Genomic DNA, 22,266 nt, shown 5'->3' on the forward strand with positions numbered 1-22,266 from the left:
ATTGTAAATGAACGCAAGTGAGTAAGCTGCCTTAATAAAACCCGCAGACATGGGACAGGTAAGTACAGTGATTTTAAGTAGGTTATTCAAACTGAAAGGAAGCAAAAAAATAATAATCAGAAACAGACTTTTTGCGAATTCTTCTTCTCAGAACCGATAATTTGCAGCTGCATTTCAGCGCCTCGTTTAAATGTTTCAACCTCCCGCCAAAATTTGCGCACTGCTAATGCGCTACTGAACTAAAGGCTGCTATCATAGAAACACATTCTTTTATAGTGGGACCTCTCATTTGTTGTTACAGTTACTTTCATACAAAATTCACTAGTTCCTTTCCGGCAACTGCTTTCTTTTATTAGCGGCATTAGCTGCAGTTGTGACTGGAGTAGTGAGCTGTGCGTTCCATATGTTGGCAACACTGCTTGTTTATACATCACAAGGAAGCGGGAGTTGAAGAAGGCAAGCAGTGTAGCAGGAGCGCGTAAACGCCATTTTAGTATTAGTATGTATCGGTATCGGTCGCGAAGTTGTGAGGACGGACGAACTGAGTAACCGCGCTGCAGGCGGTGCTGTGCAACCGGGCCAGCAGTGAGCAGTGTGTAGCGCGGCAGCTTTTGCAATGTAGACCGCCATGCCAACAGGTGGTTGCGCTACGGTACTCCACTGCACCGTTGCCACGGATTCGTGACCAGAATTTGCGGACCGACTGGCTAAAAATAAAACCGTGTATTGGTGCAAATCATGGTTATACCGTTTCTGCCTTCGCCTGATTTGTGATTGCTGACGCCGCGATGGTAGGTCCTGGTGCGTACACTGCTAGAAGGAAGCCAAGGGTGATGTCTTGCACATTTGATGAAACACCAACTTATTCAAAGCCGGAGAAGAAAGTAGGGCCGTTGACAGGTGAGGACACAGCGTATTTTTAAGTAAATTTTTCTTATTGTCAAGGAGTACGAAAGATGTACCGTTGCTTTACCATCGAATAATTGTTTCAGATCATCTGTTACCGACAAACCTGACACTAAAATTCGATACTAACGTCAGGTTGCAGAGGAACAGTGTGCTGACAACAGTAACTATTTTAAATGCGTTGGTTACTGCTGCGTTAATCGTTGCTGCTGTCCCGACGAGTGTTTATGTACATACTGAACTTAATAATTCCCAGCATAAAGTCCTAGTCCTTCAAGAGCAAGTAAATTTCTTGACGGATCGTTACGAGTACATCCTAAAACAGTTGAGGTCAGTGAGGATCCGATCAAAAGGAAGTTCCTTAAATGAAAATTTAAAGCAAAGTAGTAATAACGAAGATTTTATCAGTGCGCAACATAAATTTCCTAGTCAGTACAAGGATGTTGATTCTGTTAATAGTGGAGAGCGGAGCCAGCACCTGCAAATCAAGAAACCAAGTTTCGTGTCGAAAGACGTAGTGAAGGAGTCATCAAAAGGTGCCCAGGCTACAGAGGATACATTTCCTCCATTTTCTGAAGAGCCACACACATCAAGAGCAGTGGCAGTGGAATCTGACGGCAGTCAGTATGGCACTCATACACTGCGGAGGACTAAGCGTTCAGATTGGAGAGGTAAACAGTCACTGAGGAAGCCTTCAAATGGTGGACGTGGGCGACAGCGAAGGAGAGGAAAATTTAGTGGTACAATACTTTGGCTATACAGAGATTTGCACTTAGTGTTGCAGTTGATGTTGAGAGCTAGTTGGTGTAAAATACCTTATTTAGGGTTGTTGATCCCAGGTTTTTGTCTCAATAAACGAATTATTCTAGCCATAAGGCTAATTTTTGGTGTGATAATTCTCGTGGTGTTCCACACAAGATATTAAATCAGTTGAAATTCTGTAGCTGAAATAAATGGCCTCATTAGAAATTGTCACTGGACAACAAATATGGGTAGGTATGAAATTGAGGAGATAGTTGAGACCTTGAAACACCCTGTCTGCTTGGCAGAGGATGGAAATAAGAGGGTGGTGACAGAGGGAGGGGGGAGGGTATAATGGACTTATAAATCACTGAATAGGTATTACTGTCATTGATTAATATGTATCTGTGGTGTATGATACTAAAATTAGAGTAAATTCAAAACTTCATACTGTAGCCTACATGTTGTTTGAAAAATTAATAAGAGAGAGAGAGAGAGAGAGAGAGAGAGAGAGAGAGAGAGAGAGACTAAGAATGTGTAGCTTTGTTTTGATGAAATTGCTGGATGTAGAAATTTGCCTCTATTGTATTTCATAACAATATCAAAATTAATTTTATTTGGTTTCCCAGGTGCTGCTGTTGCACATTTCAAGGGTGGGCAGCCAGAAACTTTCATCAGAGATGGAGGTAGTATGTATAATTTTTTGCACTATTTAAAATACATCTATTGTGTCAGGTGCAGTTACCTTCAGAACTGAGTACATTAAAATAAATTTGGCACAAAGTGTGTTTCTTCTTAGTTAAAAGCAATGTAATAAGGGTTTTATACTTTTCAAAATATCTGAACTATTTGAGTTCTGTACGTCTATGTGCAAATTTTAGTGTATGCGATTTATGTCACTGAGAATAAAATGGGGGGGGGGGGGGGAGAATCCTTACAGGTCTATTGAAAGATGTGAGCCATCGAAATACTCTTTGAAACGTGACAACATACATTATGCAGATGACATCTGCAGTAGTTTTGTTTGTATTTTTGTTGTAGAGGCCATTCATATGTTTCCTTTAGAATATTGTATGTAGTTTTTGTGGATAGTTCAGATAACACTGTGTATTAGACATACAAACTGTGAAGATGTTGATCCATTGACAGGAGTGGTGGGAAGGGGGGGGGGGTGGATTGCTTTATATAATGGACCTCTGTAGTTTAGTGGACATAGCAAGTGTGTTGAAGAGTGATAATGCCATCTGATTTGAGTATCAATGTCACTGCCTCCTTTTATCCCCCTTTGGGTTGTTGAGAAAAGCTCTAGGTTGCACTCAAAGGTAATGATATAATTTGAGTGTGAGCTAGCAAAGCCTACAAATGTCATATCTTTTTTTTCCCCTTTCATTTCACATTCAATAGTTACATTTATGTTCTTGATAAAAACCCTCTGTTTCCCTCAATGATGTATTTAAGTTTTTTAATATGTCAATGACAAGAACATCTGTACCCAATATGTGAAGCCTTCTATTCTTGAGGGGGTCCTGTTAGTGAGTTACTGTTTAGCTAATGTGTTTTTGCTTTGTGATGTCACCCGCTGCTAAGTTTTTGAGGCTCAGAACTTCACCGTGTTAATGACACCATTAAGTCCCTTTGCAGTGCAGCACTGTTTACTAATCACATGTTAGTGTGTACATAGTTCTCTCGCCTGCCAAATTTTCATTTTCTACTGGGATGGTTTCTTTGAAGAGGAAGCTTGCCTGTTTTCTTCCATAAACTAGTTTATTTGTTCTATGCTGATTGAATTATTGATGAGTTTGTCTAATTGTCATTAATTCATTCAGTTACTTAAGAAAAATTAAAATGCAGACCTTATGTATTCTGCACAACTGATGCATTTTTAAAAAGTAATGGTGGGAAGGTTTTCTGGTTTATACTAGTATCTTAGTAAAGGTTAATTTGCTGCTCCCCACCACTAGCCCTTTATTCAAAACTGTAGTTGTAATATGAAGTAAGACCATAATATGCATCGTAATTTTTGGTGGACAGTCTTTGACTGTATTGTAATACAGATTTTCTGAATTTAATACTGTTTAACAATGGAGGATCCAGGATGGAATAATGACAATATTATGACATGGATAGATTCCTAGTCACCATATAGCCAGTATGACTGGTTTGCTTTTGCCACTATTGTTGTAGTGATACGATGTAGTGTGTATTCTGTAGCAGGTGGTTGCTTTAGGTATCACTCACTCTCTTGTCATCAGTTTCAATATTGAGAAGGTTTGGGTGTCTTTTTATTTGTAAAAGTTGTTGCCCAAGTTCAGAGTTCGTAGATTGTACTGCCAGATCTAGTGTATGTTGATGCGGGAAATGGTTATTTTTAACACCATTACTTTTCTGTGGGTGAACTGGGTTTTGGTCTATAATTAAAGTGTCACCACTGTAGAAAACAAATAAAAATGGTGAAGATTACTAGTTCCCAAAGTAGCAATGGCTTTATGTTGTGCTATAGGAAGGATGTTTGAAAATCTATTTGGCATGGAACACGGTTTTAGAGATCTGTACTGTTGATCTGCAGTATCATTTATGTTGTGTGTTGTTTTTGTTAATATTACTCATGCTTGCAGCATTGTACCCACGAGATGAGTGTTAGTGAAAATTTTATTGACTGGTTTTGTTTTTGTAAAAAAAGTGCATTGTTAATCGGTCAGGTATAGGGGTACCTGAGGTGGTTGTGGAAATTGAGGAGTTGGCTTTTGTGAAGTGTGGGAAGTGGAAGAAACATATGGGGAGTTTTTATTTTGGGGGGGAGGGGGTTGATTCTGAAGTTATTTTAGCACGGATGGGGAAATAATGAGTGGGGTGTTGAATGATTAGCCATATTGAGACGAGGTTGACTATGGTTTTGGGATATTGTGCTTCATGTAGGGGGTATAATAGATTGTAAGTCTTAAAAAAATGAGACTGGGTCTTGTACTTTATTTTATTTTGGATTTGTAAATTGCGTGGTATAGCATTTTCTTTGTGCTACCTTTTTTTTTTTTTTTTTTTTTTTTTTTTTTTTTTTTTTTTTTTTTTTTTTTTTTTTTTTTTTTTTTTGGGAGGGTGGGGAGAGGAGGAAATTTTGTGTTTTTTAAGTATTTTCTGTTCAGTGTGGTTTATTTTGAAGGGCATGTTTCTATTTTTCTGTCTTTTTAGTTGATAACGGGAAGAGTGGTTATTCGGGGCTAAGTAGGTGAGTTAGGTATTTCATTTGCTTGTTCGTTCTGTGTACATGTGGTGTGTGAAAAATTCATTTAATTTGAAGTTAATGAATTTCAATTCTCGGATTTGTTTGTTTCATGTCTGAGAGCAAGGGGGTTTGTTTGACAAGTAAGTTCTTACCTAATCGTTGTCGGCATCCCATTGTTTACACATTGGCGTCTAGATTTTGAATATACTTTTGGTAATGAAATGTGTATAGTGTGTTCGTTATGGTTATTGAAATTAAATAAGTTACAATATTTAGACATTTTGATATAACAGGTAAGAGGTGATCTCTAGTATTGAATGCATCAGTATTTCAATTCTTCTAATGTCTATCAAATGACATATATAACATCACATTCTATTTGAAAAACAGCCAGTATGTGCATGCTATGGGTTACATAATTACTTGCCAGATTAGTTATGTCATTTCTTTTAACCTGCCAGTGAAGACAATTAGTTAATACCTTGCATTTTATTTATGAATGATGTTAGATATAAAATGTAGTGAATTACTCCTGTAAATACATTGTGGCAAATCAAAAAAAACTTTTTATCATTCATGGTATCAGGGCATCAAATTTACCTTGGTATTAATACGTAGTCAAAGGCTGTGGCACAGTCATACACTGTGCCATCGATATAAGCAGCTACTCATTACCAATGTGTGTATGTGACAAATTCTCTACACTATGAAGACATTTGCCCCTTACAGAAAAAATGACAGATGTGATTTTTGCTCGATGTAAATCCTTATATATTAATAATATTTATTGTGCAAAGGTCAAGGAAGTCCAGTTGCACAGACTCCCAATTAACCTAATCAATATTTCATGTTTTATCTATGTGGTAATTTAAAGACATCACTGTGTACTATACCCATCAACAGTGTTGCACATGCCTTTATCTTAAGACAGGAGAAAATCAGAGGCCAACAAGATGTATTCTTAGAAATCTTTTTTTCTGTGAGAAAACAGTTAAGGTTTGAGAATAGGCAACTACCACATTTAACCCCTGCTGCTGTTGGCACATGGCTACCAAAGAATAGAATAGCTCATTTTGCAACAAACATGTTCTTACGTAACTTCTTTCTAATTTCGATCCCCACTATCTCCTGTAGGAGTAAGATATCCTTTGTTTTAAACATCATGTGTATGTTGGAGCCCTAGTGTCTAGAGATGCAAAATAAGGGTGCAGCTCAGTGAGGTCTGAGTGCTGTTTGTGCCTCAAGAGAATGCAAGAAAAGTGTCACTCTCACACACAGGTTCAAGGCACAATAAGAACATAAATACGTCTTTTCTTGCCCAGTGTATCAGTAGGCAGTCGCAAACAAAGGTCTCTCCTTCTGTCCATAGTTATTAATATAAAAGATTTGTTAAAAAAAGGAATAAGACTGGCAAGAACATGTTTGAGGTAACAATGCAATTACCTTATTCTTCGCACAGCATGTGGGTTGAATTGTGCATTTGACTTAGTACCAGTTTGAACTTTGTTTAGTTGCTACATGAGTGTTGGAAGTGTCTGAAAAAAATTGCAAAGGGCTTATGTAAGGACACTCTCCCAATCTCAGTAAATTATGAATGAGAAGATGGGAAATCAGCTAGATGCTCTTTATTTTTTCGGTTTGGGGATTGTCTACGAGAAATTTTGCCTACAGTAGAAAACATCATGTAGACTTTTTTACTGGTAAGTGCTTGAAGAACTGCTCAGACTTGGTTGCAGCACCCTCTCACAGGGCAAACTACATCAATGAATTTTTGCTAACAAATAATGTTTTTGTGATTCCTCAGCTTCTCTGTTAGCTGGATCTCATTGTATGACTTTGTTTTATTGCCCAACATGAAAACCACTTCAAATGGCATCACATTGGTACTACAGATGATATCCAGATGTGTCTACACAGTGAGCTGAATGGTGCTTTAGCAGAAGTGTCCCAGAACTGCATAGAAGACTAGAAATCGGTGACAAAATTGTTATGTAATTGCTGCTGGGAGTTATTTTTAAAGGGAGTCTCGATGGATGTAAAAAGGAAAAAAATATGGTAGCTAAAAATTTTCTCATTACATTTCTTTCAAGCCTTGTATGTGCAAATCTTAGGTTTGTAACACTATACAGTGTGCAGTCTGCCAAAATACAGTGAAATTGAATGGTTTCCACTCAGCTGGGAGCCACACATTTATTTAGTTGCATTGATTACAGTAGTTTCATTGAATTCATCTTGCCTTGCACCATGTTAATGAATTATACTGTAGAGGTTGTTTCTCTTAGTCTGTTCGGTTTAGTTTTATTATCCATGTCTTACTAGCCTAATACTTAAATGAAGGTGGTGTTGTTGGATGTTAGGCCTTTTTAAGATGTACACAGATCACTGTTACATGAATTGACTGCAGTGCCATCTTGATTCTTGATATATATATACCAATGTAATAACTCCATATTTAGCAAATTTACATAAAACTGCTTGCTTGAAGAAAGAGATGTACCTAAAGTATGGAAAGTTGCACAGATCACACCAAAACGCAAGAACAGAAATGAAAGTAATTTGCTGAATTACAGACTCATATCACTGATACTGATTTGCAATAGGATTCTGAAACATAGGTAACATCATGATTTGCCTCGAAGAGAAGGATCTGTTGACACGGTTTTCATTCATGAAATATTACTTTGAAACACAAGTGGCTCTTTATTCACACAGAGTAATAAATCCATATTTATATATTTCCAGAAGCTATTGACAGCATTGCTCAGCTTCTAATAAAATTGTGTGACTATGGAGTACTGTTACAATTGTGTTATTAGATTTGTGATTTCTAGTCGGAAAGGTCAGTTTGTAGAAACTGATGGAAAGTCAAAATTTAAAACAAAGTGATAACTGGTGGTTTCACAAAGAAGTGTTCCACGCCATCTGCTGTTGCTGATGTATATAAATGATTAACGGAAAATTTGAGCAGCCCTCTTAGACTGTTTGAAGATTATGCTGTCATTTAACATTCAGTAGACTCATCCACGGACCAAAACCTATTGCAAAAGGATTTGGACAAGATATCTGTATTGTACAAAACTGGCAATCAACTCTCAGCAGTGAAAAGTGAGATCATGCTCTTGGATTGTAAAAGGAATTCATTAAATTTTGGTAACATGATAAATCTCACAAATTTAGCAACTGTCATTACAACTAAATATCTAGGACATACAGTTACAAATAACTTAAATTGGAACGATCACACAGAAAATGTTGTGGAGAAGACAAACCAGAGACTTTCTTTTATTGGCAATACTTACTGAAGATGCAACTAATCTACTAAAGAGATTGTGTACATTACCCTTGCATGTCTTCTTCTGGTGTATTATTGTGCAGTATGTAGGGTACTTACCAGGTAGGTCTTATAGCAGGCATTGGAACAGTTCAGAGAAGAGGAAGATATGATACACAAATTGGGGTGGCAAACATCAAAATGGAGTAGTTATTGTTTCAGTGAGATCCTTTCATGAAATTTCAGTCACCAACTTTCTCCTCCGAATGTGAAAATATTTTGTCAACTCCCACCTACAAAGGGAGAAATGACCATCATAATAAAATAAGAGAAATCGCAACTTACACTGAAAAAGATTTAAGTTTTTGTTTTCCTGCATGCTATTAGAGAGTAAAATGGTAGAAAAATAATCTGTAATTATTTGATGAAGCCCCTATTAAGTGCTTAAGTGTGAATAGCAGTGTAATGTAGATGCAGGTATGTTCCTTCCATAAACTTAAAATTGAAATATAGATATATTATTTTCATGAATAGCTGCATTTGCAGTGCTATGTTCTGCTGGTATTTTTACTAATTAATTGCAATAATAATGGTTCAGAATAACTGAACATTAATTTAAGAGGACATATATTATCTGTGTTTGTTCCTGGATATCATGATTAATGACAGTAGTTCTGTATTGTTAGTTTCTCCCACCCCTAGATCTAATATGTTTACGAACTGGGGAAAAAGCTTGATAGTAGTGCGCTACCCCTCTCAAGCATTTGAGATAGGACGTTGGAAACAAAAAATAAATAAAAATGGATTTTTCAAAGATATGTTCATTTTGTAGTGCACATCTTTCTGATGAGCATGATATATCACAGTTCAAGGAAATGTAAGGCATGTTATTTGGTCTTAAGTGTGCCAGAGTGCAGTGCCATGTCTCTTCACACAGCATTCTTCTATTGCAAGAACTCAAATTTGTATGTTTTGTAATTTAAGCCATCAAATCTATATTCAGAACAGTGGAAATTGAAAAGTCTTGTGGTGACTCTCCTGCTCTGTTGGCCAGATTAACATCCCTCCCCCCCCCTCCCCATCACCACCTTAAAGAAGAAGAAAAACACTTGGACGTAATACTGGATGGGATTATTTGCGAGTGTGTGAATAAGACCTCTTCAGAAATTTTGCACCCTTTATTCGCTGATGGCTAGTAACTTTCTCTTTTGTGTGACATAAATTAAATTTAGGAAACATAAAACCTGTAAATACAAGAGATAAGACAGTACACATTTCTTAAAACCTTAGGTCCAAGCATTTTTTTCTCTCTATTCCTGCCACAAGTTTACATGATGTGCTTTCCTTTCTGCGAAAGAATATATTACCCTATCAAAGTTCGTCGAATGTTATGCTGCATGAAAAAACAATGTTTTTGTCTAATACTGAAAAAGCTGTTAATATGAATAGTACCCAAGACTGGTGTGATTTCTCAATTTGATTACATCTATTTTCCCACTGTCTGTGAGAAATGCTCATTTCATTTTATCTAATATTGCAGCAATTGCAACGCATGCCAAATAAATGATACTGCTTTGCCACACATGGTCATTTTTATTGACCTCATTTACATACAGGGTGTCCAGAAAAGGACTCTCTGGTTTCAAAATTAAATATCTCGAAAACAAAGATCGATAGAGGAATGCAGTAAACGGTATGTTTATTGTGAAAGCTCTAAGAAGTTTATACAGCAGTTTGAAATAATAGTTACAAGAGCTGCTAACAGATGGCACTGTAATCGCCATATGTAATGCCTAGTATAAATAGTGATCCGAAGCCCAGAGCAATCAGTTCCACTATTGAAACGTGAAAGGAGGTTAGCGTACCAAAGGAAGAGATTAAAACCATGTACTCCATTGAACAACGTGTTTTTCTGGCGCTAGAGTACCACAGGTTCGAAGAGAGTCCTACGGCAACAAGGCGAAGTTTTCAAGCATGATTCAATGTTCCAAAAGGACCCGATGCAAAAACCATTCGTACGCTCTTCGCAAAATTTCAACGAACAAGCAGCGTAACTGATGATCTAGTGGGGCATGTTGGCCGCAAGCAAACCGCAGTTTCTGGAATTATTCAGCGATATCCAATGTCATCCATCCGTAGAATTGCATCTGAGACCGGTTTGAAGTGTTCCAGCTTGCAGAAAATACTGAGAAAGAGCCTACACATGTTTCCATTCGAAATTCAAAGGCGCAAGGCCATACCCGTACGAGCTGTGCAACAAAGGGTTGCCTTTGCTAATTGATAGTGAAGGGTTTGATGTTGGCTGCATGAAGCACACTTCCACCTGAATGGATACGTGAATATGCAGAACTGGCGATTTTGGGGTTCCGAAAAGCTATATTGGTGTGAAGCAAAACCCCTGTATTCTCCTAAAGTTACTGTGTGGGCTGCAGTATGCAGCAGAGGCATTATTGGCCCTTTTTTCATTCGAGAAACAGTCACTGGCACGCGTTACGTTGCAATTTTGGAACAATTTGTCGCCACACAGCAAACGTTACAGGATCGACCAGGTATTGAATGGTTTATGCAAGATGGAGCCCAACCACATCGGACTGAACAAGTGTTTCGATTTCTTGAGGAATACTTCGGGAATCGAGTCATTGCTTTGGAGTATCCCAAATTTACTGGTGCAGTCATGGATTGGCCTCCATATTCGCTGGATTTGACTCGCTGTGACTTCTTTTTGTGGGGCACAGTGGAAGACATGGTCTACCCAAAGCATCCCGCCACGCTGGACGAGCTTGAATCGGCGATCGCTGTGGCATGTGAATCCATTTCGGTTGAGACACTTCGAAATGTGATGGCAAATTTCATACTTCATTTGCGCCACCTCTGTAGTGCCAATGGTGAACATTTTGAAAACGTTGTGATCTGATTGTTTGCAAAGATTGTTTTCATACGATTATTTCGCTTATGTATGCTGATATGAGCTGTACAGCGCCATCTGTTAGCAGATTTTGTAACTATTATTTCAAACTGCTGTATAAACTTCTTACAGCTTTCACAATAAACATACCGTTTACTGCATTCCTCTATTGATCTTTGTTTTCGAGATATTTAATTTTGAAATCAGGGAGGCCTTTTCTGGACACCCTGTAAATAGCTGTACAGGATGCAGAACCAATATCAAATGCCTATTAGGCCTATTTCATTCATAATGCTCCAGTTTCTCAAGCTTGAGATCGAGAACTAGTAGTAAGAAACTTATGTATAAATTTGGAATAATCATTCTTCCATATAATCATGTGATGTTCAAATCTCTTCTATTTCCTCATTCTAACAATCAATCTTGTCATCACTAATTCTGTAACTACTCCCGCCATTGTCAAAACTTATTTTCCGGCTAACTTTGGTAGCCCTGCCAGAATCACCAGTTTACTCACTCTGCATTTGTCTGGTAGGTGTCACTACGTGTTCATACAACTCATTTTCGGTGCTGTTCCAAAAATTGAACTTATGAAGATGCTCACCAGGGACTCTAAACCCTGCCCTTAGTATTGTAGTGATCTGGCAAAAATTTTGTTAAAAATATTTTTTTCTTGGAGACACTAAGAAGATAACATATTATCCTTCTTACTGCTTATTCCTGTTATTGTTGATTTTCTCTCTGGTAGTCTGAATCTATGGATTTCACTATAATCTTAGCAAGGCTTGGGAACCAGCGATCGGGTTAATCAAGAGTAAATCGAGCAAACGTATGGTTGTGACGATCACGGCGGACAGAGCCATCACTCCGACGTCATCTCAGACGCCGTCGCAATCTGTTCCACCGCGCGACCGTGGCGCGGGGCGCGGACGGCGGAGGGAGCGCGCCGCGGGCGGAGGGTATTTAAATCAGCCGCCGCCGCGACCGAACCCAGTTCCCTCTGAGCAGCCATAGCGTACGGATCTCCGTGCCGGCACGTTCACAGGAGCTCAGTCCGCCAGTTCACCTGATGATGGCGACATGTATGATCGCCGAAATATTGTGCCCGTTGGACACTATAGACCGGCAGCACACCCGTGGATATTTTGACTATCAAATACGCCGGGAGAAACTCAAGAATCACAAACAGCAATTGACGTTCACCTGTTCGGGTTTATTCGGCTCAGCTCGTGTAGCCCCAACCCCTTTGTCTATGAGAGAGTTTTTGTTTCTAGATGCAATATGATTTCCTCTGGCAGACACAGAACATACACAATATGCACGTATTCAAAAATCAATGTATGATTCATTCAGGAATCATCTTGGAATGTGCTCAAAAACCAACAGGGATGCATTTCATATTGATGAGTAATCGATATACCAATGTGTGCAGGATGCTAGGCACTTTGTGAAACAAGATTTTTCCATAAAGAATATGAATTTGGCACCACCCCTAAAATTGCCATCTGGGGCAGGTACCTCAGTTTGCCTCTCCGTCTCCTCCCCCGGGTGAGTTTTCCAGCATGCACTATGCAGTGTCGATTTCTGCATCGATGGTGACAATGGATTTCTTTGTACCTGATATCCAGCACGGTAGCCAGTCTGTTGTGGTGGGGCTAACATGTACCCTGTTGGTTGTAGCCCCCTGACCACACAGGGATCGCTTTGCTGACGCTAGGCCATTAACTCTTCACGTATGTCAAGGGGTAGATGCCCATCCCCCTGGGGCATCGGGACTCCTGGCAATGGCCATCCTGCCAGGTAGCCTTTGCTATGGCTGGGTAGCACCTGTGGGGAGGGCCCCTGGTCGGAGTGGGTGACATCTGGGCGTATGACACACGATGAAGCGTAGTCAATCATCTCTTGCTAGTAGTGAAACACCAGCAGTCTCTAAGCGATCACAAGCTCGATTCAATACACAGAAGTACAACCCCAAATTGTTCCCCTCCCTGGCCACACCATGGAAAGAACGTCAGACTAAGGATGGTAGCAGATATTATTCACCCTGGTACCTTGTATGTTCGAGAGCTGATGGGGAATCTTTCATGACGATGAAGCCTCAGTTTTTTGTTGAGCATTTAGAGGACAAGTTCGGGGAGGTGCAGGGCTTGTCCAAAATAAGATCTGGGTCAATCTTGATCAAAACAGCATCCTCTGCCCAGTCAGGGGAGTTACTCACTTGTGACAGGCTAGGGATGTTTCAGTAACCATCACGCCCCATAAGAGCTTAAATAGGGACCAAGGTATCATATTTCACAGTGACTTTCTTTTGCATCCCAATGATGAGCTGCACACCAATTTAGAGCGGCGAGGTGTACATTTCGTCTGGGGTGTCCACCGGGGTCCGAAGGATAATCAGGTTGCCACCAGTGCCTTCATCTTCGCCTTTGAGGGTGGTACATTGCCCGAGAAGGTCAATGTGATGGTCTATCTGTGTGATGTAAAGCACTATATCCCTCCCCCGATGCGTAGCTTTAAGTGTTGGAAGTTCGGCCATATGTCTTTCAGCTGTACTTACAGTGTCATATGCCAAGATTGTGGACGTGCATCACATCCCAATACTCCATGTGCCCCACCCCCATCTGTCTCACATGCAGAGAGCACCATTCGCCTTGCTCACCTGACTGCAAGATTCTCCAGAAAGAAAGGAAAATCGGAGTGCAAGACCCAGGACAGACTGACCTACACTGCAGCTAAGAGAAAATTTGAACACCTGCACCCTGTGCGTACGACATCGTTTCACGCTGACGCTAAAACAGTTCTGGCACCATCAGCTCCGCCAACCCATATCACCTCTGAGCCGGAAGATTACACCTGCCCCCATGATGGTGGGGGCATTTCCCTCCCTGTTACTACTGCACCACCCACTTCGGGAGCAACACTCCCCCCCCCCCCCCCCCCCCCACCTCCCTCCCCCCCTCCATCCATTGAGGATGCCCATCCCCACTTCTAAGCTAGAGATGTGTAAGTCTTCGTTGGCTTCTCTCACTAGGAAGGGGTCCCTTGGGTCAGTCCCTTTCAAGGTTTCTTCTAGTAGGAAAGATGGCACCTGCCAGTGGCTGAAGAGCCCAAAAGCAGCTGGTCGTAGGGCTTCACGCTCATCTTCAGTCATGGAGACTGAGCCAGTGAAGTCCTCCCAGCTAGGGAAACACAAGGAGCAGTGAGAGAAATCCAAAAAGAAAACCCCTAAGACCAAGGAAATTCCAGTGGCACCCACACCACCACTACCTAGAAGCTCTGTGGCTAAGGATGGGGTGGAGATTTTGGCGTCCTATGAGGACCTAGATCTCGTCAGACCCTCAGACACAATGGATATAGACTGGTCAGGCAATAAATTGGTGGCAGCGGATGACTCTGAGGGATAAACTACCTCGTTGAATGCTCCATGCCTTCCCAGTCTCACAGTGATGTCATCCTCCAGTGGAATTGCAGCGGTTTATTCCACTGCCTGGCTGAGCTACGGCAACTGTAAAGCTTTACACCTGCTATCTGCATTGTCCTCCAGGAAACCTGATTCCTAGCAATGCGGACTCCTGTCCTCCTTGGCTATAAGGGATATTACAGGAACCTAGTGAATATAATAGTGTCGGGTGGAGTTTGCATACTCGGACTGTAGTGAACATGTGCCCCTTCAAACCCCTTTTGAAGCTGTGTCTGTCAGAATAAGGATGACGCAGGAAATAACTGTCTGAAAGGTATATCTCCCTCCAGATGGTGCAGTACCCCTGAATGTGTTAGATGCCCTGACAGATCAGCTCCCTAAGCCTTTAATGTCCATAACCCCTTGTGGAGTGGTACAATGCTTACTGGCCAGGGCAGAGATGTCAAAACTTTTGTCATAATTTGACCTCTGCCTCTTAAATACTGGGGCCACCACATATTTCAGTGTGGCTCATGGTAGTTAGTCGACCATTGATTTATCAATTTGTAGCCCAGGATATCTCCCAGCTATCCACTGGAGAGCACATTATGGCCTGTATCGTAGTGACCAGTTATCTTACTGTCACTGCCCCAGTGTCAGGATCACGGATGCCTGCCCAGAAGGGCTTTGAACAAGGCGGAGTGGGGAACTTTCACCTCTGCTGTCACCGCTGAATCTCCCCCATGCACTAACAACGATATGATAGTTGAGCAGGTGACTAGCACAATTGTTTCTGCGGCAGAAAATGCGATCCCTTGCTTTTTAGGGTGCCCGAGGCCTAAGGCAGTCCCTTGGTGGTCACTGGAAGTTGCTGAAGCAATTAAGGAGTGTCAACGAGCTCTACAGTGGCATAAGCAGCACCCTTCGCTGGAGCACCTCATAGCCTTTAAACGGCTCCATGGCCATGTTCACTACCTTTCCAAAAAATGGAAGGAGGAGTTGTTGTTGTGGTCTTCAGTCCTGAGACTGGTTTGATGCAGCTCTCCATGCTACTCTATCCTGTGCAAGCTTCATCTCCCAGTACCTACTGCAACCTACATCCTTCTGAATCTGCTTAGTGTATTCATCTCTTGGTCTCCCTCTACGATTTTTACCCTCCACGCTGCCCTCCAATGCTAAATTTGTGATCCCTTGATGCCTCAAAACATGTCCTACCAACCGATCCCTTCTTCTAGTCAAGTTGTGCCACAAACTTCCTTTCTCCCCGATCCTATTCAATACCTCCTCATTAGTTACGTATCTTCAGCATTCTTCTGTAGCACCACATTTCGAAAGCTTCTATTCTCTTCTTGTCCAAAGTAGTTATTGTCCATGTTTCACTTCCATACATGGCTACACTCCATACAAATACTTTCAGAAACGACTTCCTGACACTTAAATCTATACTCGATGTTAACAAATTTCTCTTCAGAAACAATTTCCTTGCCATTGCCAGTCTACATTTTTTATCCTCTCTACCTCGACCATCATCAGTTATTTTACTCTCTAAGTAGCAAAACTCCTTTACTACTTTAAGTGTCTCATTTCCTAATCTAATTCCCTCAGCATCACCCGATTTAATTGGACTACATTCCATTATCCTCATTTTGCTTTTGTTGATGTTCATCTTATATCCTCCTTTCAAGACACTGTCCATTCCGTTCAACTGCTCTTTCAAGACCTTTGCTGTCTCTGACAAAATTACAATGTCATCGGCGAACCTCAAAGTTTTTACTTCTCCATGAATTTTAATACCTACTCCGAATTTTTCTTTTGTTTCCTTTACCGCTTGCTCAATATACAGATCACAGATTACAGGAGGAGTATCGGGAGAGATACATCTCCACTGTTGGGTGCCATACACCACCTTCCCAAGTCTGGGCAAAGATCAAATGTCTTTTCTGGTACCAGGCCCCAACACTGTCTTCGGTGTTACCATAAATGGCTAGTTGTGTACTGACGCAAACACAATTGCCGAGCACTTTGCTCGAGCCTCTGCGTTGGAGAATTACCCCAAGCCTTTCGCACACTGACAGCAGCTGGAAAGGAATGTACTCTTTCACTACACGCTACAGTGAATCCTATAATACCCCATTTACAGAGTTGGATCTCCTCAGTGCCCTTGCTCATTGCCCTGACACTGCTCCTGGGCCTGATTGGATCCACAGCCAGGTGATTAAACATCTCTCACCTGACTACAAGTGACATCTTCTTGTCATCTTCAACCGGATCTGGTGCGGTGGTGTCTTTCCATGGCAATGGCGGGAGAGCACCATCATTCTAGTGCTCAAACTTGGTAAAAACCCACTTGATGTGGATAGCTATCGGACCATCAGCCTCACCAACATTCTTTATATGCTCCTGGAACATATGGCATGTTGGCGGTTGGGTTGGGTCCTGGAGTCTCGTGGCTTGCTGGCTGCATGTCAGGGCGGCTTCTGCCAGGGTCGGTCTACCACTGATAATCTAGTGTCCATTGAGTCTGCCATCTGAACATCCTTTTCCAGATGGCAACACCTGATTGCCATCTTTCTTGACTTACATAAAGCATACGACACAGCTTGGCGACATCATATCCTTGCCACATTGTGTGAGTGGGATCTCTGCGGTCCACTCCCGATTTTTATCCATAACTTCCTGTTGCTCCGTTTTTTCCATGTCCAAGTTGGTGATTCCCATAGTTCCATCCATATCCAGGAGAACAGAGTCCCGCTGGGCTCTGTATTGAGTGTGTCTCTCTCTTTTTGGTGGCCATTAACAGTTCAGCAGCAGCTGTAGGGCCCTCCGTCTCACCTTCTCTGTATGCAGGCGACTTTTGCGTTTCGTACTGCTGCTCCAGTGCTGTTGTTGCTGAGCGGCGCCTCCAGGGAACCATCCACAAGGTGCAGTCAAGGGCTGTAGCCCATATTTTTGTTTTCAGCCGTGCACTTCTGTCGGTGTTGTACCGTTCATCTGGAACCCGCGCTTTACCTTAATGACAATCCACTCACTGTAGCGGAGACATATCAATTCCTAGGACTGGTTTTCGACACTCGATTGACTTAGCTCCCTCATCTTCATCAGCTTAAGCAGAAGTGCTGGCAGCACCTCAATGCCCTCCGTTGCCTGAGCAACACCAGTTGGCGTACAGATCGCTCTAAGCTGCTGCAGCTCTACAGAGCAATTGTCCAATCCCAAATTGACTACGGGAGTGTGGTTTATGGTTTGGCAATACCTTCAGCATTGTATTTACTTGACCCTGTGCACCATTGTGAGGTTTGAGTAGCGACAGGAGCTTTTAGGACGAGTCCGGTGACCAACGTACTGATGGAGGCTGGTGTCCCTCCACTGCAGATCAGACGTGCACAACTTCTCACCAGTTATGCAGCACACATTCATAGTTCCCCTGAGCATGCGAATTACCATCTCCTTTTCCCGCCCTCGGCAGTCCATCTCCCCCATTGGTGGCCCGGATTGGGGCTGTCGATTGCGGTTTCCTTGCGATCCCTTTTCTCTGAACTGAAGTCCTTCCCTTTACCACGGTCCATTCCTGTATGCTCCCATGGTGTATGCCTCGGCCACAGCTTTGGCTGGACCTTTTGCATGACCCTAAGGACTCTGTTAACCCCGCCGCTCTCTGCTGTCATTTCCTCTAGATTCTTGACGTGTTCCGGGGCTCTGAAGTGGTTTACATGAACGACTCAATGTCTGATAGTCACATAGGCTTTGCATATGTTCATGGAGGACATATTGAGCAGCACTCCTTGCCAGTTGGCTGCAGTGTTTTCACTGCAGAGCTGACGGCCATATCTCGTGCTCTTGAGTAATTCCGCTCGTGTCCTGGTGAGTCATTTCTCCTGTTTACTGACTCATTGAGGAGCCTACTAGCTATCGACCAGTGCTACCCTCGTCACCCTCTGATAACTTCCATTCAGGAGTCTTATCTATGGCCTGGAAAAGTCCCACCATTCCGTGTTGTTTTTGTGGACCCCAGGACATGTTGGAATCCCCGGCAACAAACTTTCCGACAGGCTGGCCAAACAGGCGACACGGAAACCACTTCTGGAGGCATCTCCGAAGCTGACCTGTGTTCTGTCTTACACAGCAGCGTTTTCCGGCTTTGTGAGATAGAATGGAATAACAGCATGCACAACAAACTGCGTGTCATTGAGGAGACTGTGAATGTGTGGAATTCTTCCATGCAGGCCTCTCGCAGGGAATCATTTGTCCTGTGCCGGCTCGCCATTGGCCATACGTGGCTAATGCGTGGTTACCTACTCCATCACGAGGACCCACCTCAGTGTCGCTGTGGCTCCCAAATGACAAGTCATCCAGCTCTTGTTGGACTGCCCACTTTTAGCCGCTCTGCGGCAGACTTTTAACTTTCCCAGCACCCTACCTTTGGTGTTGGGCAACAATGCCTCCACAGCATCTGTAGTTTTAAGTTTTATCCGTGAGAGTGGGTTTTATACTTCTATGTAGGTTGTAGCGCATGTCCTTCGTCCCTCTGTGTCCTCCACCATAGTGCTTTTAGGGTGGAGGTTTTAATGTGTTGCAGAGTGCCTGGCTTTTCCTTTTTATTCTCGTGGTTGGCCAGCCACTGTAATCTGCTTTCATGTTTTACTCTCTTCTGTTTCTAGCTTCTCTCTGTTGTTTTCTTGTCCTCTTTTGTTCCTTTTTGTGTTTGTTGCCTTACCTTCATTCTTGTGGCTTTCCCTTTCTTTCCGTTTTGTGTTATATGTTTCATCGGTTTTATTCTCACACTTGTGGCATTGTTTTATTAGGAACAAGGGTCTGATGACCTCGTAGTTTGGTCCCTTTTCCCGCCTTTAAACCAACCAACAAACAATCAATCTGCCTTTCATGCTCCCTATAGAGCATTTATTAGCACTAACAATAGGTTGTAATTTCTTCATCTATATCATGCAAACCACCATGAGGTGCATGGCAGAAGGTACATCCCATTGTACCACTTACTAGGGTTTCTTCCTGTTCCAATTACATATGGACTGCAGGAAGAATAATTGTTTAAATACCTGTGTGCATGCAGTAATTACTCTTATCTTCACGGCCGTTAAGTGTGCAATATGTTCCTAGAATAATCATTTAAAGATAGTTCTTGCAACATTGTGAAGACTTTCTTGGAATAGTTTACATCTATCATCAAGAATCTTCCAGTTCAGTTCCTTCAATATCTGTGACACACTCCCATGGAGGTAACAAACCTGTGATCATTCGTGCTGCCCTTCTCTGTATACGTTAAATATCTTCTATTAGTCATATCTGGTATGGCTCCCACACACTTTAGAAATATTGTAGTCACAGTCGCATGAGTGATTTGTAAGCAATCTCCTTTGCAGATTGAATGCATTTCCCCAGTATTGTACCAATAAACCAAAGTGTATTACCTGCTTTACCCATGAGTGGACCTATGTCATCAATTTTTAGACTTGGGTATTTGTACAAGTTGACTGATTCCAACAGTGACTCATTGATATTATAGGATACTATGCTTTTTTTAGTTTTTTGAAGTGCAAAATTTTACATATCATAACATTTAGAGCAAGTTGCCAGTATCTGACCCATGCTGAAATCTTGGCAGGATCTGACTGAATATTTATGCAGTTTGTCAGATAGTACTTCATTATAGATAACTGCATCATCTGCAGAAAGCCTGATTTTAGTATTAATAATGTCTGCAAGGTCATTAATATACAATGTGAACAGAAAGGGCCCAAATACACTCCCCTGAGGCTCACCTGAAGTTACTTTTACTTCTGACAAGGACAGTGTGTCCTCTCTGCTAAAAAGTCCTCTGTCCAGTCATAAATTTCACTTGATATCCCATATGATCATACTTTTGACAATAAGTGTAGGTGTGATACTGAGTCAGAAGTTTTTTGGAAACAAGAAATACTGCATCTACCTGGTTGCCTTGATCTAACACTTTCAGTGCATTGTGAAAAAAGTGTGAACGTGCAATCCTTTCAATACGAGTCCATTTTCTTACCACTGAGTCAAGCACCACTTCCTAAACACAGTGTCAGAGGGACAATTGATAAGGTGCACATAGTGACAGATCTGAATCAAAATTCCTTTTATTTCCGAAACGCTTGGCCATCTGAAGTTCCCACTTTGGGCATTTCCACATCTCACCATGCCCTACATGTACCATAAATTTCGATGAATTTGGCGATGACGAGTAGTCGTCCTCTCCTTTTTAGTATTATGTGAGCCTCACTACTTTTCATGAGCACTTCAAACTCTGACACTTTGTTGTGCATGCTTCGGCAGTTTACCATTAGGAATTTAATACTGTCACCTGTAAGAGGCATTTCTTTCGATCTTACACTGATATTTCAGAATTTCCTACAGCTATCAATATCTGGAATGGATGGAGAGTTGCCTAATCTGAAAAATCTGTGTGTGCGCACCACACTGTCAGCTATCTGAGTAGCAGCCTCTGATGTGTAGTGCACAGCTGACCTGCTTACAGGAACTGTACAGTTCTCATCCCTGTGCTCCAGTTCAGGAAATCACAGCCTAGCTTGTCTGCAGCTCACGGTCTAGTGGCTAGTGTTGCTGCCTCTGGATCGTGGGGTTCCAGGTTTGATTCCTAGATGGGTAGGGGATTTTCTCTGACCGGGGCCTGGGTGTTTGTGTTTTCTTCATCATTTCATCATCATAATTTCTGACAGTGGTTCAATTGGATTGTAAAAAATATTGGACTGTGTGAAAATTGGGACTTGGTATGGGCACTGATGACTGCACAGTTGAGCACCCCACAAACCAAACATCATCAAACAGCCTAGCTTGTCACATCTTTGAAGTCTCTCATTTGGTTCGTTCCACTCAGCTCAGAACCAAACGGCAACAATCAATTCTGGGGAAAATGCTGCAAATTGAGCTTTGTTGAAACTCCATGTGTAAAGCTGGTCTTCTCAACCTTCTCTGCCAGTTGCTGGAATGACCATAGAATGACCTTGAAATACAGACAACAGGCATCATTTGCTGTGATGTTTATAGCCCACCTAATTTTCTCGTGAGGTACTTCATCAAATTCTCAAGATTTTGCGTGCTTTTCTCCAGACCACGGAGTGAGTGTTCTCCATCCAGACAACTGACCCTTTCATTGCATGCCTCTAAACAAAAATGAATGTCTGGAAGTATTTTACTTTATTAAATTTTCTATTTGGATATAACATAACTTCTTACAGCCACTTTAGAAACAGGGATGTAGGAGAGGTATCATTCATTATTCACTTTTGTTATATGAATATGGAGTAGAGTGAGGGCAGCTGTTGATGTAAAATATAATTGATTTGTTCTTTTCATTACAGCTTTTCTGCGTACTTCAGGCTCTTTAGATTTCATCTTCAGCTAGGCACTAGTTTTAAAAATTATCTGCTACCTACACAATCATGGTGTTATTTTTGGTCATAGTGTTAAGCTTTTGCAAAAATTGCAGTTCCAAATAAACAAATCTTTGTCTTCAGAATATATCGGACAGTTTTATCAGTTGGATATGTACATGTAAATAGTATGTCCTGTAAATTTTGAAAGTATTGTTATTAAATTTCTGTTTTCTAAAAACAAAATTGCAGGTTTGGTTGCTCCATGGTTCCTTGATGATGCTGCATCTGGAAGATTCAGTTTCTCAGCCTTCCAGCTGAAACAAGGAAAAGCAGCGGTTGAGGTGACAGAGAGTGGGCTTTACTATATATATTCTCAGGTACATATCTTCTGTTGCAGTTGTCTGAAACTGTTCTCTTTAAAGTCAGTTAACAGCGTATTGCTAAATTTTT

The 22,266-nt window shown here is 41.5% G+C and overlaps 1 protein-coding gene across 5 annotated transcripts in view; it reads left to right on the plus strand.

Moving 5' to 3' along the window:
- The first annotated feature begins 446 nt into the window (after positions 1 to 446).
- LOC124716670 overlaps positions 447 to 22,266 on the plus strand; it is a 30,383-nt gene continuing 8,563 nt past the window's right edge. The window contains exons 1-5 of one of the 5 annotated variants that reach the window (XM_047243240.1): positions 447 to 900; positions 993 to 1,236; positions 1,366 to 1,646; positions 2,277 to 2,336; positions 22,066 to 22,193. In XM_047243240.1, coding sequence (XP_047099196.1) covers positions 789 to 900; positions 993 to 1,236; positions 1,366 to 1,646; positions 2,277 to 2,336; positions 22,066 to 22,193 — 825 coding nt within the window. In that variant the 5' untranslated portion in view covers positions 447 to 788. Of the gene's footprint in view, positions 901 to 992; positions 1,647 to 2,276; positions 2,337 to 22,065; positions 22,194 to 22,266 lie in introns of all 5 variants that reach the window. The other 4 variants (XM_047243211.1, XM_047243218.1, XM_047243225.1 and 1 more) reach the window with 4 other exon arrangements.

Source organism: Schistocerca piceifrons, chromosome 1 (genome assembly GCF_021461385.2).
Source record: "Schistocerca piceifrons isolate TAMUIC-IGC-003096 chromosome 1, iqSchPice1.1, whole genome shotgun sequence".
NCBI lineage: Eukaryota > Metazoa > Arthropoda > Insecta > Orthoptera > Acrididae > Schistocerca > Schistocerca piceifrons.